Genomic DNA, 12,384 nt, shown 5'->3' on the forward strand with positions numbered 1-12,384 from the left:
GACATGACATGAAAGGACTTGAAATACATTTGAGCCGCGCCGCGACAAAACCAACATAGTGCGTTTGCGACCAGCATGGATCCAGACCAGCCTGCTCACCCGCGCAGTCTGATCAGGATCCATGCTATTCGCTATCAGTTTCTCTACTTGTAATAGGTTTGTAAGCGAACAGCATGGATCCTGATCAGACTGCGCGGCTGCACAGGCTGGTCTGGATCAATGCTGGTCGCAAACGCAATATAATGGTTTTGTCATGGCGCGATTATTTAAAGATTTGCGAACCATTTGATGTCAAAGGTCTTGACCAAAACTTTGTGTGCAAATTCCAGATAATTCGTTCACTCTGTGCATAATAAATGCTTGTAACTCAAACAAGGTTAATAATCGCACTTAAACAAAATTGTTTTAAATTAAATTCTGAGTATATTTCTTTGTTGTCTGTTGCATATTTTTGTACTTTATGTGGTCTTTTTCATCTCTGTATTTTTTTAAAATTATTTTTTTAAGGTCATGTGTCTCAATGGAGAAACTTTAATCTTAAAATGAATGAAAAAAAAAACAATTTTGAAACTTTATTAGAACAATACTTTTTGCTATTGTGTGAGATCAGTTAAAGATATGTTACTATTTTGAGACTTTATTTATTGAAAAAAATTATGAATTTAGTATAACCGTCATATTGTAGCTCTTTGTTTGCCGGGGACATTTTCTCACAATGGTTTAGAGATGTGTGAGACTTGTAGAAGAAGTTACTATCAGGACGAGTATGGTCAGACGGATTGTAAAAAATGTCAAAAAGGCTACACAACTATTAGACGAGGGTGTAGAACCGATAGGGAGTGTAAAGGTATGTTTCATTTTGAATTTCTTTTTGTAAAAAAAACCCCAGTTAACTTAACAATTTAACATCCGTTAGAAACATGGCTGGTTTGTTTTACTCCCGAGTAATTGGCTAAAAATTGTGACGTAACGTGAATATAATACTGGCGTCAATGTGTTGTCAACAAAATTGAAGTAGCAATCTGACATTTAACATTTGTTATGCTTTTTTGAATTCTATGATATTATTTGGTAAATGACACATGGCTGCTGGGATGATTCAGGATATATATGTGTATATAAGCCAATTCAAGGGTTGACAATATCCACCATCACACCGACAGCCATGCGTTATTAGTCGCCTGTAGAAACCGGCGACTATATTTGTAATAGTTTAATATTATACCTATGGTAGGAGAAGCCCTTAAAATCTGAAAATAAAAGCATATCAATCATTGAACAATTAAAGACAACAATTATTTTTCAGTAATCACAAAAAATCAAACATATGATAACTTTGCTCAGTGGAATGAAATATGCACATATTGACGTCTTAAAAAGCAACATTACAATTTTCATAAAATGAATCAATAACGTATCCCCAAGGATCAGTCATTGAATATTAGAGATACTATTACTTTTTTGTATGTGTCAAGCATTGCTATTTTATAATAAATAAATCATGAATGATATTTGAAATGACTCTTTAGAATTATTTGGTTGTTTATTTTTATGAGACCTTTTATATTACATTATTTTATCTAATTATAAACAAATGCTAACCCTGTTCTTTCGTAAGAATCACGTGAACTACATGTTTATATATGTTGTATATCGTTATAAAATCTATTAATAGTAACAGATTGCTGATAAGAACAGGTAACTTGTTAATGGTGGTAACTGATAAGATGTAAATCATTGTAATTTTGTACAGATAAATTACATAAGTTATTTTTCATTAATCAGGTTCATACTTTATATCATAAGAGAAACCTGTTTACTTAAAAATACATTTTCAAACCTTTTCCTTTCTTCTTGGTAAAGGGTTTAACTTGGCCCTTTCTGTCAAACATTCGACAAGAAAGTTCAATTGTTTAGTTTAGGTTGAACATCCCAAAATAAATGTTTTGCTTAAGAGGCACATTATTGAAAATATATAATGGTAATCGTTGGTTTCGGTATATTCCGTCGGTTTCCGTCACGCAGGTTTCCAAAACGGTATGACGTCAGGGGTCCGGAATCGTTATTAGATACATTAGAAAAAAATAATAAACTATCTTTGTGTTGATAGTTTATCGCACTGAAAGGCAATTTAAACGTTAATTTTATATATCGTATGTAACGAATTGGAATACGTGTATTGATTTCAACTAAATTATATATTTTTTCTATAGCACATAAATAATGATGTATGTGTAACACTTTTACAGTAAAAATTGTATTGTTTCATGTTATAATTAAACATATATATTTTCATAGTCACTTTGCAAATATTCGATGATCGGTAATTATTTGTCGTAATTATCTGAATCTGAACTAGTAACCTATACGGATTTCAATGTATGGTACAACAGTATATGTATAAAGTATAATTACAAGAAGAATTCAGCAGCATAGCAAATTGCCTTACAAGCCTCAGTGGCAAACATTACTCAACTCATTGTTCCTCTTATTTTTATACTTGAACCATTAAACTTATATTTTCTTATATTTATGATAATACAGTCATTTTTCTATCCGGCGACTTGATGCTTTAGCATCAAAATCTCTACTTGTTTATCTTATTATACTGAAAAGTCTTATAGGTAACATTGAACATAATACACTATCCCAGAATTAACATACAAAATGCTTACACACTCAAAAGAAGTAATTGTAAAAGACATTTTTGTTCCGTCATAATATGGGGGCCATTAAACACTAATTGTTATTAAAATAGAATAATCAATCCTGGGAAGTCAACTAGCGCAATACTAAATAGGAATTGTTTGCCCAAGGGTGAAATTAGAAATATCACCTGAGGAATATACTCTATGGGGGATATCGGATCAGAACATATTTAAGGTACATGGAAGTTTTACTTTGGATTGCATACTGAGGTATAATAAAGTGTTGTCATAAATACCAAATAGTAGATATTTACCAACAGTGTACCAATAATTACTTTTGAAACCCGGAAACATGGTTGTATTTTTCTAAAGATAACTAAATTAGACAATTTTCTTTTTTTTGTATGGATAACCCGTTTTTTCTCCAGAGAAGTGCGCGGAGGGATATGTGTCTAGGTCTGGACTACAACCCTGCTGGCCGTGCCCTCGGGGGACGTATCAACCTAAAGGTGGGAAAAGTTCCTGTATTAAATGCCCAGTTAATTCAGACACAGCACATAAAGCGTCTACACAGAGCTCTGACTGTGAATGTAAGTTAATCTTCCTGTTTTCTTTTTCATTTTTTTTGTCTTTTTTTACCAGGTTTTCAACGAAAACCGGTTTTTGTAATGCTGAAGTTGGCGGGCGGGAGTCATCTTTTGGTTTCCGCTCAATAACTTGAGTTTGCTTCGGCCTATTGACGCGAAACTTGGTGTGTGGAAAGCTTAGGTCAAGAGGCAGCATGGGATTGCTACCAAGGTGTCTGTGATCAAGGTCAAAGTCACTTGCTTAAAATAGAAATTCAGTTTCCACATAATAACTCGAGTGAGCTGTGACCTATTGACAGCGATGTGTGGTAAGCTTATATTAAGAACTTAAGATTGCTACCCAGCTTTCTGTGAACAAGGTCAAGGTCACTGTTGCTTAAAAAAAAGGAAATTCAGTTTTCACGTAATAACTTGAGTTTGCTTTCACCTATTGACACCAAACTTGTGTGGGTAGCTTATATTAAGATGCACTTGGGATTGCTACTTAGATATCTGGGTGGAAGGTCAAGGTCACTTACTTACAATATGATTTTCATCTTCTACTCAATAACTTCAGTTCACTTTGACCTACTGATACCTGTCACATCAATACTTGGTCGTTGAAAACTTGGTTTTGTGGCATTGCGGCGCTTCTTGTTATTGAAATGTTTTGATTTTTGTTAATTCAGGAAAATGCAAAACCAATTACTTAATGTCTTTGGTGACAACCTACTAAATGTTCGTATATCAAGCATTCAATGTTTTTCTGTTTCTCTAGATGAGCAGTCGGACGACCCACAAAATATTGCAGCAATTGAGGGCTTTGGAGAGCAGCAAGCGTCAGTGGACTTTGACGATTGTTTTGAGGGCTCGTGTAAAAACGGAGCCACGTGTAATCCTAAATTGCCTTTTGGGTTTGACTGCTTGTGTGCAGAAGGCTATACGGGTAAGTGTAAATACGTAATGAAACGAGGACAAAAGTTAAAAATAGTATTTTCAATATTGTTACAGGCATAGTATCCAATTTCCAATTTTATTGCGTGAAACATTTACGTATGTATATATGTTTGTATTGTTTGTTTGCAATAAATGACATCTTTTTCCAAAAGTGTTAAATAACAATGTAAATAGTTTTTACCTATTTTTACGATGTTTTATTTTTATCCGTAGGTGTGCTATGTGAAGAGGAAGTCAACGAGTGTGATGTTGACCCGTGCCAAAACGATGGCACGTGCAAAGATCTTGTAGCAGACTATCAATGCACGTGCAAATCGGGTTTTACAGGTATAACCTGTAATTCACATTGTGTTTACTTGGCTATAAACCTGTGATTAAGTGAAAACTGTGGTCTGATCCATTTTATCATGCTTTACGAATGTATTAGGAATGCTTAATATATATATTTTAATTCTATAGCCACCCCCAAAAAAACTGAACTTGTTATTTTTGTGCATTTGACACAGCTATAAAATGTGCAATGGAGGGGATAAATACCAATGAGTGATTTACTAACTGTGAACATTTTGTTGACGATGTTATTCTGATAATTTTCTAGGAAAGAAATGTGAGGCAGATATTGACGACTGTATTGGTTCACCATGTGATAATGGCGGCACGTGTATCGATGAGACTAACGGATTCTCGTGCAGTTGTGCCAACGGGTTTGAAGGTATAAATAGTTAAATTAACACTCCCATTTAATTATTTTGGCTCCACTTTTCTATTATCATAGCCAACTGGGCGGCGTTGGTGTTTTGCTTGTTTGTTATTGTTTAGTTTATGGTCATTTACGTTTATATAAACAAAGCTATTACAAAGAGATACTTTATATGTGGATACATCTTGATGTGTTGCATGTTAAACTTATTTACAAATGAAAATGTCAAATGTCAATTACAACGTCTCTGGGTATTATAATTTAAAACCATTATATCAATTATTTTGCCTAGAATTTCAAATTTTTTACGTAGCTGCAACTTGTTCTTCCTGTCACACCCAAAGATCAATGTCACTGGGGCCTGTTATAAAAAAACGTAAAAAGTTAATGCCACAATTACTTTTGTTTACGTTTTTGATCAAGTTTCATCTAAGAAATCTGATATGTGGATGCATATCCTGCATTTCAGGTCAAAAGGTGAACGTAATATTTTATTGAAGATTTCGTAATCTCTGTTTTGTGGCAGTTACTTTTTATGATAATGAAAGTATAAAAAAATCGCGACATTGCTTTTCTCAAAATTTACGTAATTTACACTCCCTTCGCAGTCCACTGAATACACTCACATTTACTGCGCGATAGCAAAACGTTTGATCGATCCGCAGGAGAATATACTTAACCTATGGTTCTTATGAAATGAATATTACACCGGCTGCCGGTACAAACCAGAATATCTAGCTTGAGGGTGACTGTTAACGGCGGTAACGAGGATGTGCCGAGTTTCCGCTAAATAGTCACACGAGAGCTAGATATTCCCGTCTGTACCGACAGCCGGTGTTAGATTCTTTTTCTTGGATATTACATATCAATTATTTCAGACCAGAAATAACAAAAAATGTAATTCTCATTACGCACTTTTTTCTTACAGTAGCATATGAACTCACAACTTTATTAATAACGGTTAATAGACGTCATCCTAATCCTAAGAACGCAATTCATTCATAAAAGGCGCACGGCAATGATGTCATTTAAAGCACGCGACTTGTCTTACATGGGGGGGGGGTGTAAGACAGCTATTTCTAGCACCGGTGTAAACTGTAAATAATCCTGTCTGATATGCAAGCAATCATTTCTATATCTCTGGAAGGAAAATTATGTTTTTTTGTTCATCTATTATTCATAAACGTGGCACTTTTAGTGTAATGGTGGTTAAATTTCAAGAATATTTCAAGATTTAATTGCAGTATTGGATTTAATTTACAAAGGTTTTTGGACTTAAGCGTCCATTTTCCATTTATATGGGAGCATTTAGAATGAATGTAGTCATTTATCGATGATCATAAAAAATGTATGGAATATTTCAATCAAATATTTTTGCTTCCATATTCAAACATTTTATTTACATAATTGGAAAACACTAGCATTTTGTATATAGCAATTGTTAATTGGAGAGGTCATCAGACCTCTCCATAGTGTTCAGACTGATTGCTGGCGGCATCCATTTTTGCGTATCTGATTGCAGTGAATGAATCTCATTTTAAGCGTAAAATCATTAGGAGCAGTCTACAAAAATTGTTTTGCGCATGCCCCGTTTCAAAATACGGCTTAACTTAAACGAAAGTATTAACATCGAAGTGAACAAATCCACACTGGCCATAGCTTTCGCAGAAAAAAAAAAGACCTAAATGATATCGGGCCCACCGCACTGCGTTGCAATCGAATCCACCGCCGTCTGCGTTGTAATCATTTTTGTCAATTCTTTTATTAAAATGGTAATATCAATTTCCAAAAGTTCCAAAATATGGTTGTTTTGTGTAACTATCATACATACGATGCGATGCCAGTGTATCTAGGGGTAGTTTTGAGTACATATGTAGTGTTATAAACAAAATTAGGCAAAATTGGCGTCCCCTCGTCAAACTGTACAGAAGTGTTTGCATAACTGGTCATGATTTGCACCCCATGCGTGTAATTAGTTGGAAGAGTACATATGTGGGCTCCAGTCTCACTAGGTGTTATCAGTAGAACATAAAAACATAACGTACAAATAAGTCATAAACTTACCGACACCAGCAAAAAACTATCCGACAGCCATGTTTTTCCACCGCTTCTGCGACGAAATCTCCATCGCCGCACCGGTAGACCCACCGCTTCTGCGAAAGCTATGGCCAGTGTGAAATCGGTACATAGAAAAATCGGAAAATATTATTTATTTACGTTACTTATGCCCCGGTCACATATTCACGGACAATGCCACGGAAGAGCTACGGTTTAATCGATCACGGATTACTACGGAAATGTGAAATTCCGTAGTCCGCTACGGTTCAAGTACGGACACACAACGGTATGAGTACGAAGTCCCACGGATTTACCACCAAAATCCCCCGGAGAGACGCGGATTGCTACGGACCGACACGGTTTGATACAGAGCGACACGAATCAGGACGGACGCACTACGGATACACTACGGTCTGCTACGGTATAAGCACGGGTTAGTACGAATAAGTACGGTCTGATACGGAGAAGAACGTATTGATACGGAGAAGAACGAATTGCCACGGATCTATACGGACCTAATACATCCGACCACAACCTCTTGCTTGCTCATTTTCAAAATGCCTCAAAAGAAAAGAACACCTAGAAAACGAATTGCAGCGTTCAATGATTTTGGCGGAGAGGATTCAGCCTAATCGCGTCCGAACCCCGAGACCCATCAGGTCCAATTAAAGTGAATGTCTTGAAGGACGCTGGATCCTCTACAAGTACGGCCATGAGAGCCTCATACTAAATATGAAGCGGTCTCTAGTCCACCATCTCGTCTGTCTTCTAATACCTGATTAGATATGGACTAATATTCATTAATGAAAAATGTTGACCAATCTGCTTCTCTTTTAATTTTAAGATTTGCTGTTTATCTTACAATTACATTAATTATCGTGATGTTTATGTAAAAACCTTATTAATTAATCTTATTATCACTCTATGGCCAGTGTCCGAGGCTTATGAGACACTTCGTTTTATGTACATATTTACTCCATTTTTACGATCCAATGAATTTTAGTACGATATTAATATAAATTTACTTCTATGCATGTCATCAAGCAGCTCGACCACTGCCTCCGCATTCTGAGCCATTTCAATATAAAGTTGCAGCCATTAAATGGCAATTATCATTTATTAAATGTTTGTGCAAATACATATGTCTGTTTTTAACAAGAAGATAGTATTTATACATTTGAAAAAGTACATGATACTTAATTCATCCGTACAAAACAGTGGTGTGCCGTACCGTACCGTACCGTTTCGTGTTGCAACGCAATAAACCGTATAAGACCGTGCTAATCCTTGCCTCTCCGTGGTACAACGTATAACGATCGTGGCTTTCCGTGGCAATGCCGTATTAATCCGTATTAAAACCGTAGCTTATACGTAGGGTAACCGCACAAATACGTAGTTCTCCGTACCAAACCGTGGAAATCCTTGACAAGTTGATGGACTACGAATCAGTACGGACTTTTACGGTTTTCGTACGGACCAGTACGTATCAGTACGGATTAATACGGACTAGTAAGGATACGCTACGGTTGATTTTTCCGTAGCAAATTTTTGTGCATGTTCAAAAATTGTCAAGGATCGCTACGGATATACAAGGACTACTACGATTGATTACGGTTACAATACGGAGAGCTACTGACCAGTACGGGTAGCTACGGAAGATGCCGGAATTAATCCGTGGCTCTTCCGTGGGCGTATTCCGTGAATATGTGACCGGGGTATTAACACTACGTTGATGTTTCATTCCGTTGAATCTTTTAAACTGTATAAATCGATTACCGTATTGTTTTCTATACTATTCCATGTTCTGATAAATAGTTACAGTAAACATTATAGCTACAATATCACCATATACATTATATACCGCCTCCGTGGTCGAGGGGTTAGAGTTGATGACTTTTTATCAAGTTAACTCTCTGGCGTGGGTTCGATCCCCGAGAGATGCTTTTTTTTGTTAGTTTAGCGTAGAGGAAGGTTGTCTAATACTGGTGTAACTACCCGCCTATATGACTAAAATACTGTTGGGAAAAGGCGTACAATGAAACAAACAACAAACAAACATATAATATGACCGAGTGAACCGTGTATTGAGCCGGTATGTCTAAATAACACAAAGGGAGATTTTTTGGCGCAAATGGCACAAATTTTACCTCAAGTTTGATTTTCTTCTAATATTGAGGTTTGAGGCATGCAACTTTATATACTGTTTATTCCAATAAACAGTATATAACAGTATAACAGTATATAACAGTATATACTGTTTATTCCAATCAAATGATATTAACATTTTTTATGCAAACCCTGGACTAAAATTATTTGATTATCATACTTTATACCCGTTTTGGAAAATGTAGAGGAAATGCTTCATTATATTTAACAAAACAGTGACCGAAAATTTGCTTATTGAACTTTACTAGAAACTTTTGATACTACTTTTAATATATAATTACATACTTTTTCTACAAAGGGAACTGAATTTAAAATACAAATTTTAAATGATATATATCATTTAATTTACATTAAGTAATTTTACAATTTTTGTGTAGAAAAAGTATCCCTAATGCGCCAAGAAAAAAAGTCCATTACTCCGGCATATAATCTTTTAAAACATTAAAAAAGATGAAGTGTAAAACAAACATAATTTGCAATATATATAATAAATTCTATTTTGTTTAATAATTGTAATTTATAACCATTCATTGTGTCTTTTATGCCATATAATATCCCCAAATATTTTCAAATTAAACAAATCTTCTACAGCAGCAAAAATACCTCTCGCATGCTTCTTTTTAAAGAAGCAAACTTGTCTAATTTGTAGGTCCTATGTGTGAAGTTAATATAAACGAATGCGAGTCAGCACCATGTTTAAATGGCGGCACATGTAACGATATGGTGGCCGGATATGAGTGTAAATGCCCGGATGGAATCAGGGGAGAGCAATGTGAGATTGACGATGATGATTGTGCTAGTGGACCTTGTCAGAATGACGGGGCATGTAAGGATTCGAGTGGCAAGTTTAAGTATGTATTCTTCTTGTTTAAGTTATGGAAGCTGCTTTTTCATTATTGAGTGACGATACTGTTGAGAATTGGGTGCGCTGTTAAACTCGGTGGTTCCCTTTATCATGAATTATGAACTATGCACAGAAAAGGTTTACTTCAATTGTCAATAAACTAATAAAATTGCAGAAAAGAGGCATCAGTATTTTTTTTTATACTGGCTAAAATATTTAACAACTTTTAATTCTTGTTTTGGTATGAAACTGTCTAGGAAACATTACAACATTCTTTGTCGTACTGAGATAAGTCACTCTTATGGTGTAATATTGTCACGTGGTTTGGAGTTATAGCTTTTGTTTACCTTGCTTCTTCTTAATTCATAATGGAAAGATTATCTTATAGCAGGTGAATTATTTCACAGCATATATCACATTAAATCAATTTATGTATCGTCTCCATTTTTAAAGAACGCGTGGTTTTATTGTTGTGCATAAAAAATATACATTGGCTAATATAATATACTCGAATATTTTTTTCTGAATAACAATTTTTTAAGATTAATTAAACTACAAAAGTTTTAAAATGAAACGATAAAATACGTTTTGAATGTATATATTGATTGATTGATTGATTTAATTACTTAAACAGAAGTTCATTTTAAAGTTAATTCTACATTATTTAGTGTTAAATTGTACATATATTCTACGTTTAGTAACGAGATAAAATTAAAATAAAGTTTAAAACCTGATTATTTCATTTTCAAATAGGTAAATCATTATTCCAAGCCTTTTATTACTATGGCAACAAAACAAAACTGGAATTTCTTTTACATGATTGAATTATCTATCTATGTGTGTGAAATACAATTTGTATAAATTTTACTGTTATGAACTTGAAGCTGCGAGTGTAAAGATGGTTTTACTGGAGAAGCGTGTGACGTTAACATCGACGAATGTGCGAGCAATCCATGCGCATCCGGAGCTAAATGCGAGGATTTGATTGGTAGTTATAAATGTCACTGTCCAAGCGGAAAAACTGGCGCAGATTGTTCTACAGGTCTGTTTTTTTTGTATTAAACCTGTATCCTTTCAGTCTTTACTCCATGAGATAAGCATGTTATCTAAATATCCTTAAGTTAGGAAACCCTCACATCTGTAACCGGAGTATTTTGTAGTACTATTTGAAAATGTTTATTCGGAGTCTTAGGGAAGGAAAACTTGAGCTACCAACAGTACAGATCCTTTATTGGTGACAGAGGCTAATCCACATAGCTTTCTTTTGATTTAAAGATAAATGTTAAATTTCCCTTATTTTGAAAAAAAATATAAATAAACCACAAGCACAAAACAATAAGTAAAACGGCAACATTAACTACATTGTTAAAAAAGTAATGTGAAAATATTTGCCAAACCAGAGTAAAAATTTGTTTTACAGTCATAGATACAAACTTTCAACTTGATTTTCCTGTTACGGTCAGCACAATGGACTATGCACGTGTTGACATGAAACAAGACTTAACGTCTGCAACCGTCTGCTTTTGGATGAAAACAGACGACCAACAAAACCAAGGCACACCATTCTCCTATGCAAATGAAGATGGAGACAACATGTTCACCCTGACTGACTATGATGGGTAAGAAATCTAAAAATAGAAATATAGACGGTTTTCGTACTTTTCATAATAGAAAATATTTACGACATTTACCGAGAATTAATATGAGAGGAAAAGTTTCATTGGTCAAATATTATTCTATATTAAAATCTACCTTACTTCAATATTATACCCATTTTCATGTGAATTACAATGTACTACAGGCGGCCGGGTCAATGTTTCCAATTGAGGATTTAAAATTTCTTCAACCTGTTGTGGAGAGAGGCGGGGGGGGGGGGGGGGGGGAGGGAGGTGGTTAGAAGTCGCTGCTAGGGAGAAGGGACGTAAGCGATGCTGCCATTTCACTTGTCATTTATACACGATAAAACACGTTCACGAATTTCAGTTATTTCTTTTTTGCATTTGTTTTCATTGCTTTTCCGAGGGAACTGATTCTTTGCTAAAATTGACTAATGACTGCACACATCACAATATTTCCCATTTAAATGCGTATAAGGATACCTGATTCACCAGTTAAAACAGTTTTCATATCATTGTTCAAGGTTTGCGTTTTATGTGAATGGTGAAAAAAGAACGACTACGGCAAAAGCAAACACAGGAAACTGGCATCACGTCTGCGTCATGTGGGAGTCAAATCGAGGTCAGTGGAAGCTCTACATGGACGGAATTCCAATGGACAGTGGTAGAAGGCTGTCGAATGGACAAACGATCAAAGGTTTTATGTAGTTTCTTCTATAGCGTGAAGCAGATAAGCGTTATGGACTGGCTATTTAAAGTGAGGGATAAATGGTTAAGAAATGATTTCATGCATGCGCCATTGACTCTTACATGAATAATCATACATATT

The 12,384-nt window shown here is 35.0% G+C and overlaps 1 protein-coding gene across 1 annotated transcript in view; it reads left to right on the forward strand.

Annotated features, from left to right (window-relative positions):
• LOC132732428 (sushi, von Willebrand factor type A, EGF and pentraxin domain-containing protein 1-like) overlaps positions 1-12,263 on the forward strand; it is a gene marked incomplete at its 5' end in the record, with an annotated part of 34,023 nt that extends 21,760 nt beyond the window's left edge. Inside the window, 9 exon segments of the mRNA XM_060718844.1 lie at positions 686-847; positions 3,077-3,238; positions 3,993-4,160; positions 4,385-4,498; positions 4,770-4,883; positions 9,745-9,946; positions 10,824-10,981; positions 11,360-11,558; positions 12,080-12,263. Coding sequence (XP_060574827.1) covers positions 686-847; positions 3,077-3,238; positions 3,993-4,160; positions 4,385-4,498; positions 4,770-4,883; positions 9,745-9,946; positions 10,824-10,981; positions 11,360-11,558; positions 12,080-12,263 — 1,463 coding nt within the window.
• Between the last annotated feature and the right edge of the window lie 121 nt (positions 12,264-12,384).

The sequence above is a fragment of the Ruditapes philippinarum genome, unplaced genomic scaffold, assembly GCF_026571515.1.
Source record: "Ruditapes philippinarum isolate M1 unplaced genomic scaffold, ASM2657151v2 ctg12166_1_1_1_1, whole genome shotgun sequence".
Taxonomy (NCBI): Eukaryota; Metazoa; Mollusca; class Bivalvia; order Venerida; family Veneridae; genus Ruditapes; species Ruditapes philippinarum.